This window comes from Alnus glutinosa, chromosome 10 (assembly GCF_958979055.1).
Source record: "Alnus glutinosa chromosome 10, dhAlnGlut1.1, whole genome shotgun sequence".
Taxonomy (NCBI): domain Eukaryota; kingdom Viridiplantae; phylum Streptophyta; class Magnoliopsida; order Fagales; family Betulaceae; genus Alnus; species Alnus glutinosa.
In genome coordinates, this window is record NC_084895.1 from 13,637,333 (window position 1) to 13,658,429 (window position 21,097).

The window sequence follows — 21,097 nt, forward strand, 5'->3', positions numbered from 1 at the left end:
AGGAATTAGGTATTTCCATGTTAGGCTCTGATACCATAACAGATTATGAGTAATACGAATGGAAATGAAATATGAGATCAAGAACAGAGGAAACAGAGGATGAAAACAGAGAAGTCTTTTGGAGAAAAATGATCTCTTGTATATTGAATGTACTGAATGAAATAAACTGCTTACAGAACAAAGTATTTATACAGAAAGAATGAACTAGAATTCATCTACGAACTAAACTGATTCAACTAACAATAATCTAACTTCTATAACTAACATGCCAGCTGGTATATAACTAACATACCAATCTGATATACAAAATATCACTAAAAATCAAGGCCCTTATTTCCACTCAAAACGTTCCGAGCCAGCGTCGACAAGTCCCGTGTGCAAAACCTCTGGCGCTCATAAGCCAGAAAAGAGAGAACCCGAGCCTGTACTCGGTAAAGTCTCTATAAACATGACCCTGTTGATCAAAATTTGTAACAAGTCAAATAAACCAAAAAAGTTCAATCAAAACGAAGATAGGTTGTATAGATTTTGAGTAGAAGATGACGAGCACTCGATGACAACGGCGTCGGAGGGTCTTGTGAGCAACGAAAGGAAAGCGCTCGTGGTAATTGGGGTTGTAGAAGATGAGGCGTTGAACGCTTGGTGTAACCGTTGAGATGCTTCGGTCTCAGGTTCCGGGGATTTCAGGAAGATCTCGAAGGGTGCGACCCATGACTCCATTTTCGCCCTCTCTTCCTCTCTGGCGTGAGGCTGAAGGAGTTGCGTCTTAGGGAAGAGAAAACGCGCGAAAGTTTTCAGCTAAAAGAAACTGTTCAGAGAAAAGGACTCGGCTTTCCTTTCAAACAACATCAAAAGTTTGTGGGCCTCTTTGCTTTTTTAAAAAATAATCAATTTTAAAATCTTTTATCTTTATATTACATTAATAATTTATTATTATTATTATTTAAATAATACATATATTTTTAAAAATAACGATTTTAAAATATGGTATGAAAAAATAATTTTTAAAAACACAGTTAAGTGTTTAGTAAAATTGTAGTTTAACTTTTAAAATCGCATGTTCGGCTTTTAAAATTTTGCGTTTTAAGAAAAACACTCAATTGCCTACGATTTGAAAAAATAAATCGCAATTTTTAAAAAATACATTTTCTAAATGATTTATTTTTTCCGAATTAATTAAAGATTGTATTTTTTTTATCTAAAATCCACAATTCCAAACCTACCCTCGATAAAAATAGAATACGTGTATAATTTGTATTGGATAAGACTATCTGATTTGTAGCGATCCTAAAAAAGAAGACTGTCTGATTTGTAGTGATCCTAAAAACTGCCAAAGGAAAGCATAATACAGCAAGTAATTGAACGCTTGGCAGCCGCTAAAGCCTTTTTTGAACGGCAGGTGACCCGCAACAAACTTCCCACCCACGTTTTCTCTCTCTCTATCTCTCTCGGACAACCAAAACTTCGGAGTCGGTTCGCCGCATATGGCCTCGCCTAAGCCACGAAGCAGCGCTCGGACGACGTCGCTCCGCGACTCCGAAGAGTCCGAAAGGCTCGAGGCCACCTCTAGCTGGGAGGCCCTCGAATGGTTCAAAATCGAGGTTCGATTTTCTATTTCAATTCTAGGGTTTATTTCTCAATCCTCTCGTTGTCTCAATTATATTCTTTGGTTTTGCTTGCTCAGCCTGTTTCGCGGTCAGTCTCGCATGTGAATTTGGATTTCCTGCTTGAAGCTGAAGAACTTATAGTCGAGGTGCGTCCAGTGCTTGCTTGAATTGCTGAACAACTCTAATTATTTGGAGAGTTTCAATTTTTTTTTCCTCGTATTTATATCTTGAATTGGAAGCGAAATTCATGCACTTTTAGTTGATGAATGTGTAAACAAAACTTACTCTTTTTGTTTTTGTTTTAACGAGTTCTTGATTAATTTTAGAACCCTTATTAGTGAATATTTACAGTATTTATGATTGAATAATTTCATATAAAATGGAAAGTAAGAATGAAGCAATGAGCTACAGTTGGCGCCCTAATATTTCAAAAAATTATGAATTAGGAATCTTAGAGAATGTGAATTATAACCGATGGAATCAATTTGTTTCCTTGAACATTTATGAAGTGTTTGAAATTGTTAATATTTAGGATATGAAATATTGGGGGCTGACTTTGTAAGGGTTTTATTTGAAGGTGTGTATGTGTATTGGGAAGGAAACAAGATCGGTCAAGGTTTGACAAGATGAGAGAGCGGTTATCTGCTTAAGCCATATAGGCATAGTACATTCTTTATACTTAATAAGCACGTAGTTACATTTCATAAAACATTACTGTTATAAGTAATTCTGTTTTGGTTCTTTCACAGTTTCACTGAATTACCGAATGTTTAGACCCTCGCGTAGGATGCGTCATGTAGATGCTTGCAATGGAGTAGTGTACAAGTGATAATTTTTTTTGGATAGGTAATCAGAGAAATTTTATAAAAAGCGTAGGCGGCCTTGAGCATACAAGAAGTATACAAAAGGAAATAAAGATAGAAAGGGCAAAGAAACAAGAAAAAAACCCACAAAGACCCAAACCACAACAGAAAACCCAATAAAACCCGGCAAAAACCAGCCAAAAGACCCTCAGCATTATTACATCACAGCAAAGCCCTCTTGCTTTTGCCCCGAGTAGAACCAAGACTCCTAGCATCATAATTGATATCGCACTCAAGGTTATGAAGTTCTCTATTCCCTTTAATCTTAGGAGTGGAGACAGAGACCTCAAGGCGTTGCCCCTCAACCACTTGAGTCATAACATCCAAAAAGCCCTTCTTGTTCCCTCAAAATAAATCGCCACAGCTTGAAGGCACAACATAACGTTGAACATTGCCTCAGGAGAACCAATAGCCTCTTCAGAATCACCTCCCCTTGGAGATCCTCCCACCTCAAATGACGGGGAAGAAGAAATGCGTGGAAGAAGGAACCAACGCCTAACAAAGCTAACCGGAGGCTCCCTAGCGGCCACGGTCTCCATAGGAGGCGAAGAAAGAGGACCCAGCAGGTTTTTTGAAAACCTGCTTCTGAATATTATCTTTAAGTATGAATATGCTTAAGTTTAAATATGTAAATGTTGGCAATGGTGCGTTATTTGAAATTTAAAGGAACTTGGTAGTGGTGGTCTTCACAAGTATATTGCTTAAGTTTCCTCTTGCCTTACAGTGAGGAGAAGGTACTGGAAGTGGGGTTGTTAGCCTATTGGCTGGCTTTAGGGAAGCAACGATTATTGGCGTGATTGATATTTATGTTTGAGAAGAATTTTCTATTGTCATAGGATAGGCAAGTAAGGCTCCTTAAGGTCCTTGGAACAGGGGCTCTTTTGGAAACTGTTGAGACAATTGCTAGGATGGTCTCTGTGCTCACATGGACTATGTATTAGTTAGTTTTTAGGCAGACTTTCTGGCTAGGAAGAAGGGTCATCTTTATTTCCTTAGGTTTGTTGGGATGGTTGGGTTGCTTTAATGATTTATTTAGTTTCCTATTGGGTCTTAAACTTATGACCTTACTTTCCATCTTGTTCTTGTGGGGGAAGAAAGTGCTGTTTGAGCAAGAAATCATTGGTGGATGGTTGGTTGGTGGTTTATGCTCGGTCCTTGTTGAAAATGAATGTAGAACATATTACTTTTGTTGAAGGTGAAGTTTGAGCGACTTTTACTTGAACTCATGCAAGAGAAATTGCAAGATGGTTGCAGAGGGCGACGTTGAGCGCGTGTGTGACGTGTCAGAGCAGGAGAAGTCTGGCGCATTCAGGAAACTTCTCAAGATATTTTAATTGTGGATAGGCTGGGCTTGCGGGCATAGGGCGAGATTGGGCTTGCTGTCCTCATTTGGATTGAAGCGGTTATTGGGTGGTTTTGGCTTGGGCTGGGTGTTTAAAAGTGGCTATGGGTTGGGCCAGGTGCTTTCTAGGGCTGGGTCCAGAGGATTGGTTTTAGGCCCAATTTTAAGAAGGCCTCTAAGCCGGGTTTAGATCCGATGTCTTCATTGGGTTTAGACCCGGTTCAAGGATCCGATGCTGTTTCAGTGGGCTTGGGCTTGGGTCCGGGTCTGAAGTCAGGCCCAACATCTTCAGAGTCTGCCATTGGGCAAAACCCGCCCCGCCCTGCAAAGTGCAAATTTTAGTGTTGAAATCGCGGATCTGGGTATGAAATTGGACTATTCGTGCGTGGAGGGTCACATATATAAGTTTTTTAAAATCCCGTGTACCTGCCCAACCCCGCATTTTTAACCCTAAAAAAACCCTAACCTAATTGCTCCTCCTGCAGTCCTGTGCCGCTCACACTTGAAAGAAGGACTTTCTTTCTTCTTTGCCACGGTTAGCTATGTTTTTATGAGAGGAGGATCATGGAGAGGCTCAAAACTTACGTTGCTATTGGTGCTCAATCTTTTAGAACAACTAAGCAATCTTCAGTGAGGAAAAAGTTGAAGAAATGAAACTTTGAGCTCTCTCTTTAAACATCATTTGTGGTGTTACCTCCATCAGGGCCATGGTCCAGCCAAGTGGGGGAGGGCTTGGTTTGGATCCCTTGATCCCAATGGAGACTAAACCAATGCAGCTCGCGAAGATGGGGGATTGTCTTCTTGCCGATGTAGTATCGGTGGCTGCGACGCCCGATGGAGTGGCAGCTTTCGTGAAGATTGATGTTAAACATTCTACTCTGAGGAGGAGTTTCCTTCAGCGGGGTTTTCTCAAACCGAGTCCGGCAGTGCATGTTTCTCCTCATCTATTGCCTAAAGTGTCCATCATGTCGCCATCGACTCTGGTTGTAAAGGAAAACGGGGTTGAAGGGGCTCCCTCCCTTTTGGGTGAGGTTTTCAATGGTTTGCTCCAATCTCAAAAGTGGCTGGTAGGTTTTAGTCTGTCTGGGGAGATCATTGTGTGGGATTTGGGCAATGAGGTTTGGGATGGGGAGGATGGAGACTCTCCTGTCCCTTTGAGTGTTTTTCCTCTAGGCATGCCCTTGGATTGGGCATTAGATGGTGTTGTGGACGAGGATACGTCATTGGCGATTTTGGATGCCATTGGAAACCATTGAAAACCTCACCCGGAGGAGCCTCTAGCTGGAAGGTCTTTACCCGGAGGGCCAGAAGAACACCTCTCCAAAGCGAAGCAATCCACCGCCTACCAGACCATCTCCCGCTCCCGACCTAGTGTGATGAACTTCTCCATTGCACACCAGTCCACTGCCGATAGGACCAGAGGCCCAACATCTAAGACAAAAACCGGCAAGCTCACCACCTTTACAAACGACAGAAGGACTGGAACCTTACCCAAACTTTTCCCCACTTGAGCCCCATTAGAGGACGAAGACATTGTCATGGCTCCAAAAAAGGCCAAAGCTTTGCTTAACTTACTAGAAACACGCCCCCAACCCCGCCCGTCACGACCTTGAGAAAACAAAATCATCCCTCTCCTGCCACCCATAGTGTAAACTGCCAACTCCAAAAACCGTCTGGAACTTTTCCCACCCCTTCAAACAAAGGTCGCCTTTGAGCCCTCCTTGAAAGAATTAATGAATTCCTCAGACCTAGGTTTATGCAGCATCTCTTCTACCATCGACAGCAACCAGACAACGCATCGAGAGCCCAGCATAACCACCACTGAGAAGCCTTTCCTCTTCTCCACCACCTTCAACTCAACAGACCTTTTCGCCTCTGAAAAATAGAAAGGATTTAGCCTCTACAAAGAATCGACTCTCCATCCCCAACCGCACACGGCAACCCCCGAAGGGGATCGCGATTGCCACGCCACCACGCACCATGCACTTCTCACATGGCCGCTATCCGCAGAGACGCAAGACTACAGGGAGATGACGGAGAGATCGAGAGAGAGAGGCGCTGGAAGTGGAACTTGGGGTTAGGGTTAGACCTTATCTTCAAGAATTACCTTGTATCGTTCTATAAACTCTCTCAACGAAGTCTCCCCTTGGACATATTTGTCAAACCAAGAGCTTAAGCTTTCTGAGCGCAAAGTTGTAGACAACCCAGCAAAAGAGATGTCTTTCAAGGCCGATTGGGATTTCTTGAAAGTTTTAGACAACCCAGCTTAAGCTTTCACACGATGGGGGTTTCTTTCAAGGGAAGTGAGAAGGGTTTTTTGGATTTCTTTTTGATAAGTAAGGGTTTTTTGGATTTCTTGACTTTAGTTGATGAGGAGCAGCGCTTTGTCTCTGCTCTTAAGTAAAAAGGGAAAAAAGAGGTCAAGAATATAGAATGCTCAATGAATCTCGATGCTAGGGGTGTTGGTTCTAGCCGGGTTAGAGGCAAGAGGGCCCTTGCTATTGTGTAAAGTAACCTAGGTTCTTTGAGGGCTCTGGGTTTCTGTGGTAGGGTTGGGGGTTTCTTTTGTTTTTTAGGTTTTTTCTTTACTTACCTATATATATAAAAGAAATTGCAAGATATGTCACAAAAAATGAGGAAGTGTATGGGGAAAACTACACTTAGCCCCTCAATCTACCATTCAATTTCCGTCCCCGCCAATCTTTCAATTTGGTTAATGTGCCCTACCTATCTACCACTCAATTTGCAATGGCCTCATTTTGTACCCAAAAAGACAAAAATGGCAATAATTTTATTTTATTATTATTATTATTATTTATTATTTATTTATTTTTGCTGCGAGGGGGGGGGGGGGGGGGGATGTTTAAGGCCATTTTTGTCTTTTAGGGCATTGAAGGAAGGTCTATGCCCGAGCCTGGACTCCTCGTTGGGTCGAGGAGGTCCGAGTTCTTTTGCTCGGTTGAGGATGCAACCCAGCTTGGCGGCGGTACATGTGTCTTCGTTCTTGGGCACGGTTGGTTATCCTAGTGGGTATGTTTCAACTCCGGCTCAGGTGATGGGAGTAGCCCAATTTGTTCCTGTCAATGGACAGCACAGCTGTCCATAATTGTTTCCTTATTGCCCACGATTGTTTCCTTATTTCTCCATCTCTTATTTTGTATAGCTAGCATATATATTTGATAGAATATAGTTTACATGTATAGGGCTAGAATCATGCAGTACCTTATTTTCTTTCCATGTATAGCATCCTTGTAAAGTCTATATAATATACAGAACTCAAGGCTAAAGGCAGAAATTCAGATAATATTTTGTCATGGTATCAGAGCCCAATTGCTAAATTTTTTTTCCCTGCAAATTTTTTTTTTTTCTCTCGGTTCTCGGTTTCTAGTTCTCGGTGTCTGTCACTCTCGGCCCAATTCTCTTGGCTCAAGTCTCTCGGATCGGTTTTCTGCAGCTTGTGTTGGTGTCTTCGGCAGCCTCTGTTTGAGGTCTCGGTGGTTTTTTTTCTCGGTAACTGCTGGGTAGGCGGTGCTGTCTTTCTCAGTGGTTTTTTTTTCTCGGCACTTCTCTGGGCAACAGTGTAGTTAATCACTCTCGGTAGGTTTCTCGGCAATCTTCTCCTCTCGGGTTCTCTTTATTCTCTATGGATTTTGCTCCTGTGTGTGTTAAGTTTACAGGCACCAATTATGCTACCTGGGCATTTCAGTTTGAATTTTTTCTCAAGGGCAAAGCCCTTTGGGGTCATATTGATGGCACGGATGTTGAATCATCGTCCACTTCTAAGAAATCTAAGGCTGACGGGTCTTCTCCGTCCTGGGCTGTGTTGGATGCACGTATCATGTCCTGGCTTCTTGGTTCAGTGGAGTCTCCTATTGTCACTCACTTGAGGCCTCATCGCTCTGCTCAAGCTATGTGGGCTTACTTGAAGAAGGTTTATCATCAGGATAATGATGCTCGTCGCTTTCAGCTAGAACATGCAATTGCCATGTTTCAGCATAATAGTCTTTCCATTCAAGACTATTACTCGGCTTTTTTGACTCTTTGGCACGAATATGCTGCTTTGGTTACCGCGGAAGTCCCTGTTGCTGCCCTTTCCACTATTCAAACTCTTCACACTACTACCCAGCGTGATCAGTTTCTTATGAAACTTCGTCCAGAATATGAATCTGTTCACTCCTCTTTACTGAACCGATCTCTTGTTCCGTCTCTTGATGTTTGTTTTGGTGAGTTACTTCGTGAAGAACAACGTCTTAGTACTCAAGCTATTTTGGAACAATCTCATGGCAGTTCTGGGGCTGCCGCTGTCGCCTTTTCTGCCCAAGGCCGTGGACCACCTGTGCATTCTCGAAACTTGCAGTGTTTCTGCTGCAAGGAATCTGGACATATTGCTGCTAATTGTCCTAAAAAATTTTGCTCTTATTGCAAGAAGAAGGGTCACATTATCAAAGAATGTCGTATTCGTCCCTCGAATCGTCCAGCCCAAGCATTTCAGACTTCGGTTCTTGCCACGCCTCCTGCCGCTCTTGCTACTCCTCCTGCACCAGATTATTGCACTCCCGCAATGGTGCAACAGATTCTCATTTCGGCCTTATCAGCAATGGGGTTTCAAGGTAATCCTTCCCCTAAACTCTGGTACGTGGACTCGGCAGCTTCTAATCACATGACTCCTACTCACACCGCTTTGAGTCGTGTGCGGCCCTATGATGGTCACTCGGTTATTCAGACTGCCAATGGCAGTTCTTTGCCAATAGCTGCTGTCGGAGATGCCTCTTCTACGCTCACTGATGTGTTTCTTGCTCCTCAGCTTTCCACGAATCTTATTTCTGTTGGCCAATTAGTTGAACATAATTGTGATGTTAAATTTTCTGGTGATGGTTGTGTTGTGCAGGACCAGATAACGGGGGAGCAGATCGCGAAGGGACCTAAAGTGGGGCGCTTGTTTCTACTATTTTTGCCTGTTCCAGTTTCTTCTTCAGTTTCTTCTATTAAGTCTTTTGCTTGTAAATACTTATCAAAAAAGTCTTTTGCTTGTAATAATATTTCCGATCTTAGTATGGTGTGGCATCGTCGCTTGGGCCATCCTAATACTCAGATCTTATCTCATGTATTGAACTTTAGTTTACTTGGTAATAAAAATAGTTATTCTCTCTCTCTTGAGTTTGCTTCTTGCAAACTTGGTAAAAGCAAAATTCTTCCCTTCCCTTTGCATGCTAGTCGGGCATCTCACTGCTTTGATCTTATCCATAGTGATGTTTGGGGTCCTTCCCCAGTGAGTTCACATGAAAAATTTAAATACTATGTGACTTTCATTGATGATCATAGCAGATTTACTTGGGTCTACTTTCTTCGCTCTAAATCTGAGGTCTTTCGTATTTTCACTGAGTTTTTTGCGTATGTTGCCAATCAGTTTTCCTCTTCTATTAAGACATTACACACCGATTCCGGTGGTGAATATTTGTCTACTGAGTTTCAGGCTTTCTTGGCGTCTAAGGGTATTCTTCATCAACGTTCATGTCCTTCTACTCCTCAACAAAATGGAGTAGCCGAACGCAAAATCGTCATCTCCTCGATGTGGTACGTACTCTCTTGTTAGAATCTTCTGTTCCGTCCATGTTTTGGGTAGAAGCTATGAAAACTGCTACTCACTTGATTAATCGTTTACCTTCTCAAGTCCTACATTTGGAGTCTCCCTATTTCCGCTTATTTGCTAAGCATCCTAGTTATGATAATCTTCGTACTTTTGGTTGTGTATGCTTTGTTCATTTACCTCCTCATGAGCGACATAAATTATCTGCTCAATCTGTCCGTTGTGCTTTCTTGGGATATAATGTGTGTCAAAAGGGATTTGTTTGCTATGATCCTACCTTACATCGTACTCGCATTTCTAGGAATGTTATTTTCTTTGAAAACCAACATTTCTTTCCTGTGTCCTCTCTGCCAACATCTTCTATTGTGGTTCTTCCCTCCTTTGAGGAGTGGCTCTCAGATCTTCCTCCCGTCAGTTCACGATTTAAACCAGGTATTGTGTATACAAGACGCTCCCGCTCACAGACTCTTCCGGTAGCTCACCCGGTATCTGATCCTACCACGCTCCAGATTCAGTCAGTGGCAGCACCTCCTGTGCCTTTGGTTTGTCACTCTTCTCGAGTGTCTGTCCCTCCAGATAGATATGGATTTTCTTCTTCCAGTGGTGGCAATTCTATTTCAGCTCTTACTGCTACATTGGCCAATTTTGATATTCCCAACTGTTACTCACATGCTGCCAAGCATGAGTGTTGGCGACATGCTATGCAGGAAGAGATTGCCGCTCTAGAGGCCAATCACACCTGGGACATTGAGCCCTGTCCTCCTACTATTGCGCCTCTAGGATGCAAATGGGTTTACTCGGTCAAAGTTTGATCTGATGGAAGTTTGGATCGTTACAAAGCTCGGCTTGTTGCTCTTGGGAATAATCAGGAGTATGGTGTCAATTATGAAGAGACCTTTGCTCCAGTGGCTAAAATGACTACTGTTCGTACAGTTCTCGCCCTTGCTGCTTCCAGTGATTGGCCCTTACATCAGATGGATGTTAAAAATGCTTTTCTTCATGGGGATCTTAAAGAGTGTATTTATAAGAAGCCACCTCCAGGATTGTTTCCTTCTCCGACTTCACATGTGTGTAAGCTTCGTCGCTCCCTTTATGGTCTCAAACAGGCTCCGAGGGCCTGGTTTGATAAATTCCGCACCACTTTATTACAATTTTCATTCAAGCAGAGCAAGTATGACACTTCCTTGTTTCTTCGGAAATCCGACATGGGTATTGTTCTTCTATTGGTTTATGTTGATGATATTGTGATCACTGGTTCCGATTCAATTTTACTTGACCAGCTCAAAACTCATCTCTCGGAGTCCTTTCATATGAAAGATCTTGGGTCTCTCACATATTTTCTTGGTCTTGAGGTGCATCGTGGTCCCTCCGCATTTCTCTCAATCAACATAAGTATGCTAGTGACTTGGTGGCTACAGCTGGTCTTCAAGAGGCTCTTTCTGTCGATACTCCCATGGAATTAAATGTCAAGCTTCGCAAAGAGGAGGGCAACTTACTTGCTGATCCCAGTTTATACCGGAAGTTGGTGGGTAGCCTCGTTTATCTCACCATTACTAGACCAGACATTTCGTTTGCTGTCTAGCAAGTCAGCCAGTTCCTTCAGACTCCCCGTCATCTACATTTGACTGCTGTCCGAAGGATCATACGCTATGTTCACGGTACTTCTGCTCGTGGCTTATTCTTCCCTGCCAGCAATTCTACTCGTCTTGTTGCTTATAGTGATGCTGATTGGGCTGGGTGTGCAGATACACGTCGCTCCATCACTGGCTGGTGTGTGTTCTTAGGTGATGCCTTGATCTCCTGAAAAAGTAAGAAGCAAGACAGAGTCTCTAAGTCATCTACGGAATCTGAATACCGTGCTATGTCCCTTGCTTGTTCAGAAATTATTTGGCTTCGTGGTTTGCTTGCTGAGTTAGATTTTTCTTTGACCGACCCTACACCTCTACATGCCGATAATACCAGTGCTATTCAGATCACGGCCAATCCTGTCTATCATGAGCGCACCAAGCATATCGAAGTGGATTGTCACTCTATCCGGGAAGCCTTTGAAGCTAGGATTATCACTCTTCCTCATATTTCTACTGATCTACAAATTGCGGATATTTTTACCAAGGCTCTCACTCGTCCTCGACATTGCTTCCTAAGTCGCAAATTGATGCTAGTTGATCACCCTGCATCAATTTGAGGGGGGCTGTCAATGGATAGCACAACTGTCCATAATTGTTTCCTTATTGCCCACAATTGTTTCCTTATTTCTCCATCTCTTATTTTGTATAGCTAGCATATATATTTGATAGAATATAGTTTACATGTATAGGGTTAGAATCATGCGGTACCTTATTTTCTTTCCATGTATAGCAACCTTGTAAAGTCTATATAATATACAGAACTCAAGGCTAAAGGCAGAAATTCAGATAATATTTTGTCAGTTCCAGTGTTCCCTTTGGAGCCCATTACTCAGTTGTTTCCTGCAATCGACAATTGGCAGCATGGGGCTACCCCGGTGAGGGCAGATATAGCCGGCGGGTCTCCTTAGGTTGCGGAGGTGTAAGCAGTCCTCCCCTGCTATGCCCCTCTTGCGTTTTCGTCAAAGCTCACAGCTTAGCATGTTGACGAGTCTCGAAGCCTAGCAGTCTAGGCCTTGTTTGGTTCTGCAATTTGAGGGCTCTGAAGTTCGACATGTGATGTTGACTAAGCCTGTTTTGGATTCTTTGATAACATTGGAAGCAAATCTTTTCACGAGCTGTGCTTTTCCCGTGGCTCAACCCTCGACTGTGGTGCAGTCTGAGAGTTCTGTAGTCGATTCCTTTCTGTCGCCTTTACCATGTTTGTCGGCAAGTCTTCGGTTGGTTGGGTTGGACCCCTCGATTCCGATGGAGACTAAGCCAGTGAAGTGCTATAACCGTAAAACCAAGGATAGCCGGTTCACGAAGATGGAGGATAGTCTGCTTGTCGAGCCAGTGTCGGCATTCGTTGCGCCGCTAGTGTTGTCTTCTGTCGTTGTTGTGCCGGAGCCTTTTGGTAAGATCACAGCTTGTGCTGAAGGTTGCCCAAGTCCCAGAGTCGAGTGCTAATGTGGGATTTCTCCGTAGGGGTTTTCTCAAGCCGAGCTTTTCTACGGTTCGGGGCTATCCTGCTCCGGTAGTCTCGGTGTTATCAATCTGTCACGTTCCCACACCCAGAAGTTTGAATTTGGTCAGTCTTTGGAGATGGTGGTTAGTGATGGGGAGGATGGAGATTTTTGAGGTGAGGAGGTTGGAGAGTTTCCGTTATGCTTTGGGTGATTTTCCCCTTGCCACCTTGTTCGATTGGGCTTCGTGGGTTTTGAGCTTTGTTGTCTCTCTGTGTACTTAGGGGCGTCTTACGCTTTAATAATAAAATTTTACATTACTTATCAAAAAAGAAATATTGGGGAGATTAGGGGGCTAAGTGTACTTTTCTCAAGTTTATACCGTGTCTAGAGTAGTATTAGAGTGGATCTTCTTAGTGGATGGGGAAAACTAAGCAAAGTGGGTCTTTTAGTGGATAGGGAAGACTAAGCAAGACTGGATTTTATCCACTTCTTTTTTGTTTGTTTGTGGCACTGCGTAAAACTGGTCAATCCGTGATATTGTCAGTGGAAATAAGATTTTCTCAATAATTCAAAGGTTGTGATGGATGTGATATGCATCTAATCATTAAATTATATATGTTGATGGATATTGAAGACATCTTTTTTACCTTTATAGCTGTGGTATTGCAGTACTTTATATGTAAGTAATAGCGGTTCAATTTCTTTTCTACGCATTTTCGGGTTGTCTGAATATATCAATGGGGTTAATTCATTATATGTACTTTCCTTTCAGGGATATGGCGTTGTTCTCGTTAATACTGATGAGGCGGGTACTTTGATAGTAACCAATTTTCGTCTTATTTTTCTTGTAAGTAATGAGTTACAATTTTTTTGCATGTCAACATTGTTTGCTTGATATCTCAATATTACTAGCCTTTATGTGCATTGCATTCCTAAGTGAATTTCTGGTACTAATCCATCTCTTTACTATGTTGTGTCTCATAAACATGTTAGAAGAATGAAGGCACTGTTGTAGCAGCATTAAAATGTAGAATTGATTCTTTTTATATCTGGAAACAAGAGCTTGTTTAATTTTCCTTTCCCTTTTTTTTTTTTGGGGGGGGGGGGGGGGGGGGGGTGGGGTGGGGTTGTTGTTGTTGTTGCCGTTGATAAGCTGTTTGCACTAGTGGCTAGTAGCTCTATGGTTTTCTATTAGGTTAATTTACACCACCAGCTTTAAACCCTAAAACAAGCGGATGGAACTGCAAAGCACATAAAGCACAAAACTTAAATGCAGGTATCGGACTGCTCTCAGTGTTTTTATAGATGGTGTCAGCCAACAAATGTTGCAAGTCTAACCTGTTATGATATTGGTCTTTGATATACTTCTCTGGTGGCAAGTTGGAATGTGTTATGGATGCCTCTAATGACAAGAAAGAAGAAGAGAAGAAAAATTGGCATGGAATAGGAGAGATTTAGAATACCCAGAGAGATTTAGGATACCCTCATTTTATATTTTAGTAAGGACAACAAATAAATCCACTTAAAACTTGCTGATAATTAGAAATAGTGCTATTGCATGGTCGTTTGGCTTAATCTTGTTTGTTGCATTTGTTTTAGCTTACATAATATTGTTAGCCTATCTGGTTTTCGTGAACTTAAAATAGATATTGTTGGTGTTGATGCTTAGATTAGAGTGAGAATATGAAAAGATTGTGAGAGCCCAACCCTAGAGTGGCTGGCCTCTCTCTCTCTCTCTCTCTCTCTCTCTCTCTCTCTCTCTCTTTATATATATATATATATATATATATGTTGATTAGTAGATAGATAGATACACATATTATTAAAGATATAAAATTACAAGATTAATTATTGAAAAGCGCAAACCATGCCAACCAAATAAGTTTGCCTTGGAAATTTCCCAAACCACTCCCTTGGTGAATGTTTTAGGCCGTACAAAGCTTCTTCAACTTACAAACACTGCAATGATCTTCCCTTGTGCAACAAACCTTGGTGGTTGCTCGATGTAAACCTTCCTCAAATAAGTCACTGTTGGAGAAATGCATTTATGACATCTATCTGGAATAGTGTCCAATCAATATTAGATGCTTGAGAAATAATCACACAGATAGAAGAAATTTTATCCTTAGGCGAAAAAGTTTCTTTATAATCGGCACCATAAGTGTAACGACCTATCCCCAATGAAACAATATTTTCTACTTTTGGCTCTCCCGAACTAGATTTCTCAGGAGGTCTCCCATCCTGGTACTACTCTCGTATAAGCACGCTTAACTGCGGAGTTCTGATAGGTTCATAGACATCACTGCTTTAAAACGCGTTGTGTCAAGAATGGTGCGAATATACATATAAGCACATCCTCATTCCTATACCCAAGCGATGTGGGACGTCACAATCACCCCATTTGGGATCTAGCACCCCCGCTGGCGACCCTAATGGGATCACCCCATTCTTGGCCCCAACGAGTGCCCACTAGGGACCCTCATGGGCTTGTATACACTCCCCTTCTTTTAGGTTGGACAATGGCTCTGATACAATTTGTAACGATCCACCCTCAATGACACAATGTTGTTCGCTTTTGGCTCTCCTGAACCAGACTTCCCAGAAGATCATCCATCTTGGCACTACTCTCGCCCAAGTATGCTTAACTGCGGAGTTTTAATAGGTTTATGGCCATTAGGGCTTTAAAACGTGTTTTGTCAAGAAGGGTGCAAATATACATATATGCACATCCTCATTCCCATATTCAGGAGATGTGAGACGTCACAATAGGTCTATGTATATCCTTGGGTAACTAACAATGCTTTCAACCCGTCAAATAAGGCATTGGGATTAAACGCTGTCCGTCGAAAATGTGATCGTCCTCTGGGTCAGCCGCTTGGGTTCCGGCTGTTTTTTGAGATGGAGATTAGTTTACCGTGGAGTCGAAGACATTTGTCTTCTCGGTTCTGGATGGGGCGTCGACGATGAGGGTGGGGGAGAAGAGAAAAAGTTTCTCCGGCGTAATTTTCATCAGTCCCTCGTGCTCTGAGTGGTTGGCTTCGACGTTGGAGTCACTTGTGGGTGTTCCGGAAGATCAAGCTTTCATCAAATCTTTCAGGGAAGGTTCGAGAGTTCTGATCGCCCGGAGAGGGTGTAACCAAGCCGGCCGTTTCTTAGAAGCAGCTTCTTTCGGGATGGGTGGTCGGAAAGGGTTTATCCTGATTCCTGAGGGACGTGGAGGGTGGGGATGGATCAAATTCTCCGAAGAGCTGAGGAAGTCCGTTGCTCTTTTCTCTGCTTCTGTGGGCGGGGAGAATGGGTCCTTGCATGAACTGGTGGAGAATAAGGGGAAGGAAGTTGAGGTTTGGCCAGGTTTGGTTCCCTTTTCGAAGGGGCCCTCCTTTGTGGAGGTGTTGAAGGCAGGCTCGGTCGATGTCGTGAAGAAGGGGCCTACCATGGGGGGTAAATTTTCCGGGAGTAAGGTCGTGCCAGTGGTTCACTGTGAGCCTGATTTTCTTCCGGCGGCGAGGGTGTTAGATGCAGATCTGAGGACGGCGTTGGACTGTTCTACTTTGGAGCCGTTCGATCCTTTGGGTAAGGACCAGTATCGCCGTCCACTGGGTAAGTCTTATCGTCCACGTGCGAGTTTGAAATTTGAAATCTCTAAGTTGCGCACGTGGAGTAAGCGGGTCATAGGGTCCAACATGGCTTTGGGCCGGGCTGTTAACAAGCTACTGGGTCGTCTTGCAAGGAATGGACTGTGTCGGAAAGTTTTGCGCTTGGGATGCTTCATGCCGAAACCTAGTTCTTCACGGTCGTCGTTGCCGGAGACGACTTCGGTGGATTCTTCTGGGCTGTGCAATGTCGTTTCGTCAGAGATGGTGGTTCCCAGTGGGGACCTTTTGAGCAGAGACTGTTCTGTGCCGGCTACTGTGTTCGTCTTTCCACTGCCGAGTGCGGATTTGCCGTCGCCGGCGACCTCTGTTCCTCCGGCGTCGTCTGGGTCTTTGAGTGGTGAAAAACTCTCTGGTTTTCCTTCTCTCTCAGGAGCCACTGAGTTGGGGAAGAAGCTTCGATCTTCCTCCTCCCCCTTCTTGCTTAGCAATCCTTTTAAGTATTACTACAGGAGGGCTAGGGAGATCAGGGCAGGGCAGAAAGTGGTATGGAATGATGGGTTGTTAGCTGATTCTTTGGTAGCCTCAAAGCTTTCCGCAGATCCTATTCCTTTTAAGGAAACGGGTGGAGAGTCTCGTGCGAAAAAGAAGATCCAGACCCTAGCTAATCAGGGGCTTTTTAAGAAGGGTTTCCTCAATTTACCCCCGATTGTTTCTGTCCCTCACGTTTTGCCGCGTGAGGTGAAGGACGTTGGGGCGGTTGGTCTCTCCTCTCCTTTGAGTGGATGCATCTCTCCATGTTACATTGAGGGAAATGGTATCTCTCAATCTCAGAGGTGGCCCATCGATTCTGATCATAAAGGGGAGATTGTAGTTTGGGAGGAGGAGGAAGAAGATTATTGGGATGGCTTGCCCTTGGATTGGGCACTGGAAGGGGCTTTTGGGGAGGAGGCCTTGGCAATTAGGGATGCCATGGAAGAAGAGTTTCAGCGGGAGAAAATGATTGCGTGCCAAAAGTCTAAAGGAAAAAGGGAGCTTCTAAACCTACAAAGTTCCATTAATTATGGGGATGAGAAAAATCACTCTAGGAGGAGAAATGGAAAGGCACACTTGTAGTAGGTTTGTGTGCTGTGGTGGGTGGTGGGCTGCCTTGTTCTTTGTTGGGTTTGTTCTTGGGTGGGGTGTGGATTGTTTTGGTTCTTGTTGGTTTTTATGGGTTTTTGTGGGTTAGCTTAGGCTTCTCCTTGTATACTGCCTGTGTACCTAGGGGCGCCTTACGCTTTCATTAATAAAGTCTTCTTACTTATCAAAAAAAAAAAAACATACCCATTTACATCCAACAATCTTCTTACAAGGGAGAAACTACTGATTATTATAACATCCGATTATTACCAGAGGAAAAATTTACCACTAGCCGATTATTATAATAGCCGGTAACCGCCATATTCACTTGGTATAGGATAGAAACTACCGATCATAGACATTAACCGTTTCCTTGAACCTTTTGCACCATCAGGGCACGATTTACAGTAACCCCAATATAGTTGATGATGTCAACATCTTTTTTTGATGAATAATAATTTTTTAAAAAAGAAAAATAAATGGCCCTTGTACACTAAAAGTAAACAAGAGAAAAAATTACCCTAAAGGTGTTTGAAATTTAAAAATTTAACAAGATTTAAAATATTCGATGAGGAGAAATTAGGAACATAGACTACAACCCAATCCAAGAGATATCTCATAAAAGAGGATTTTAAATACACATTGGATGGTGTCAACATCTTTATCGACGCAGTGATGTTGGTGCTACCTTCCTCCAAAGAACATCTCACCTTGGTCACAAGGTTCAGTCAATCACTAATGAACCAAGCAGAAAAAAAAAGGAAGAAAATCAGCATTGAGGAGGAGAAATAAAAGAAATAGTTAGGTTTATGTGGAATGATGTTTGAAGAAGGGTAAAATGGTAATTTTGTCTTATTGCTATGATAGAAAATGTGAGGTTATTAGATCTTGGTTGGAGGAAGATCTCGGTTTATCTCCGGAAGATAAGGCAAGGAAATGTGAGGTTATCAGAGCCCTGGAGATCTCCATTCTGCAAGAAGAGATTAGCTGGAGACAGAAGTCTAGGGTTCATTGGCTTAAAGAGGGGGATAAATGCACTAAATTTTTTCTCCAGATTGCTAATTCGAACAGGAGGTCAAATGCTATGGAGTCTCTCACAATCAATTGATCTAATTCTTCCGATCAGCAGGTTATAAGGAATCATGTCGCTCATTTTTACGAGTCTCTTTTTTCAGAACCTTATTCTTGGAGACTAGGTTGGATAACCTTGTTTTCGACACTTTGGATGCGGTGGAGTCTTCGTCCTTGGAACTTCCTTTTGAGGAAAAGGAGGTCTTTGAGGTGATTAAAGGCATGAATCCTGATAAGGCGCCAGGGCTGGATGGGTTTTCTTTAGCGTTCTTCCAAGATTGTTGGGATGTAATCAAGTCAGATCTTTTGGGCGTATTCCAGGATTTTCATACTCACAGCAGATTTGTGAAAAGCATTAATGCTACTTTTCTTGCCCTAATCCCGAAGAAGTCTGGGGCTACAGACCTGAAAGACTTTCGGCCTATTAGTCTTGTTAGTGGGTTATACAAGATCATTGCAAAAGTTCTTGCTAACAGACTGAGTAAGGTAGTGGATAAGATTATCTCGAAGCCTCAGAATGCTTTTGTGAAAGGAAGACAAATTCTTGATCCAGTTCTTATTGCTAATGAATGTCTGGACAGTCGTCTTAAATCAGGTGAATCAGGTCTGATCTGCAAGCTAGATATTGAGAAGGCCTATGATCACGTTAACTGGAATTTCTTGCTATATATGTTGAAAAGGTGTGGTTTTGGGACAAGATGGTGTTCTTGGATAGAGCATTGTATTTCTTCGGTGCACTTTTCCGTATTAGTGAATGGGTCCCCTACTGGCTTTTTTAGCAGCTCTCGTGGTCTTAGACAGGGTGATCCTCTGTCGCCTCTTTTGTTTGTCACTGTGATGGAGGCCCTCAGCAAGTTATTCTCTGTCGCTGTCCTAAGAGGCTTTTTGTCAGGTTTCTCAGTGGGTTCGGGCAGTAATGGGGTGGTTAATATTTCACACTTATTATTTGCTGACGATACTTTAGTTTTTTGTGGGGCTAACCTTGATTATCTTCGTTTTCTTCAGGTTTTATTTGTGTTGTTTGAAGCTGTTTCAGGTTTGAAGATTAATTTGGCCAAGTCAGTGCTGGTTCCTGTGGGTGCTGTGGACAATCTGGATGAATTGGCCGGTGTTTTGGGCTGTGGTGTCTCCTCTCTACCTATAAAGTATCTTGGGCTTCCGTTGGGGGCTCCTTTTAAGGCCAAGTTCATTTGGGATGATGTTGTTGGAAAGATAGAAAGACGGCTGGCTAGTTGGCAAAGGATGTACCTGTCTAAGGGTGGTAGAGTTACCCTTATAAAGAGTACTTTATCTAACCTCCCCACGTACTTACTTTCCCTTTTTCCCATCTCTTCCAGTGTGGCTAATCACATAGAAAAACTTTATCGGGATTTCTTGTGGGGAGGCCTAGGTGATGATTTCAAATATCACCTGGTTAGCTGGTCCATGGTTTGTACTCCTATTCCAGAAGGTGGTTTGGGTTTACGGAATTTGAGGATGTTTAATCAAGCGTTATTAGGGAAGTGGTTGTGGCGTTATGAGCACGAGAAAGAGGCTTTGTGGAGATCAGTTGTGGATGCTATGTTTGGTTCTATACGGGCTGGTTGGTGTTCTCTAGATCCCCTGGGTCTCATGGAGTAGGGCTTTGGAAGTTTATTAGGAAGGGATGGAGTTCGTTTAGTAGGCATACCAAACTTATCTTGGGTAATGGATCTAGAATCAGATTCTGGGATGATTTGTGGGTCGGAGAGATGCCCCTCAAGGAAGCTTTTCCAGGTTTGTATGACATAGCTTGTGACAAGAGCTCGCTAGTTGTAGCGCATTTGAGTTTGGAGTACGAGCCTTTCCAGTGGGATGTCAGATTCATTCGAGCGGCACATGATTGGGAGGTGGATGACTTGGTTTCTTTTTTCGCCTTATTGTATTCTATAAGAATAGAGCGTGATGCGGAAGACAAGCTATGGTGGTCTCCTTCTCGCAAAGGGAAGTTTGATGTTAGTTCCTTCTATAAGACTCTTGTTTACAAGGAGTCTGTTTGTTTTCCTTGGAAGAGTATTTGGCGAACTAAGGCTCCTTCGAAAGTGGCTTTTTTCGCATGGACGGTAGCGCTAGGGAAGATTCTTACTTTGGACAATCTTAGAAAGAGACAAATCATTGTGATTAATAGATGTTGCATGTCCAAAAAGAATGAGGAGTCTGTGGATCATCTTCTTCTTCACTGTGAGGTCGCTTGTGTTCTGTGGAATGCCATTTTTTGTCGTTTAAGTCTGTCTTGGGTGATGCCTCGTCGGGTGGTAGATCTTTTTGCTTGTTGGTGGACGGGTGGTCGCTCTTGGAGTGCGGTGGTGTGGAAGATGGTTCCTTGCTGCCTCTTATGGTGATTGTGGATGGAACGTAATGATAGACAGTTCGAGGACAAAGAAAGATCAATGTAGGAACTCATGTATTTTTTCTTTTCTTCTTTGTATTCTTGGACGGCCGCGTTCCTAGCATCTTCAGGGATTAGTTTTAATGATTTTCTTGTTTTATTTTCCTCTTCTTAGCAGCCGTTCTTGTATACTCCCTGTGTACTTGATCGCATTTTGCGTTTTTAATAAAATTTTACTTGCTTATCAAAAAAAGAAGAAAATATAGTGATTATTTCAAAATTCTAAATATCATATAGTAATATTTATAGGAGTAAACACAATGTTCTAACTTTGGGACACCTCACACTTGGACACCTTATAGGGACACCTAACCACCTTTTGGAAAGGGACACCTCATCACTCTAACAGAAGCTTTCTAGGGTTTGGGAGAAAAAGGAATCAAAAGAAGAAGAGAAAAAAGATGGGAAAAAAATTAGGAATTTAGGGCAATG

At 42.8% G+C, this 21,097-nt stretch overlaps 1 protein-coding gene across 2 annotated transcripts in view; it reads left to right on the forward strand.

Moving 5' to 3' along the window:
- Positions 1–1,336: 1,336 nt before the first annotated feature.
- The window catches only part of LOC133879697 (phosphatidylinositol-3-phosphatase myotubularin-1-like), a 53,606-nt gene continuing 33,845 nt past the window's right edge, over positions 1,337–21,097 (forward strand). Inside the window, exons 1-3 of one of the 2 annotated variants that reach the window (XM_062318398.1) lie at positions 1,337–1,601; positions 1,685–1,753; positions 13,245–13,319. In XM_062318398.1, the coding sequence (XP_062174382.1) occupies positions 1,485–1,601; positions 1,685–1,753; positions 13,245–13,319 (261 nt within the window). In that variant the 5' untranslated portion in view covers positions 1,337–1,484. The remainder of the gene's footprint in view (positions 1,602–1,684; positions 1,754–13,244; positions 13,320–21,097) is intronic. The other variant, XM_062318397.1, reaches the window with a different exon arrangement.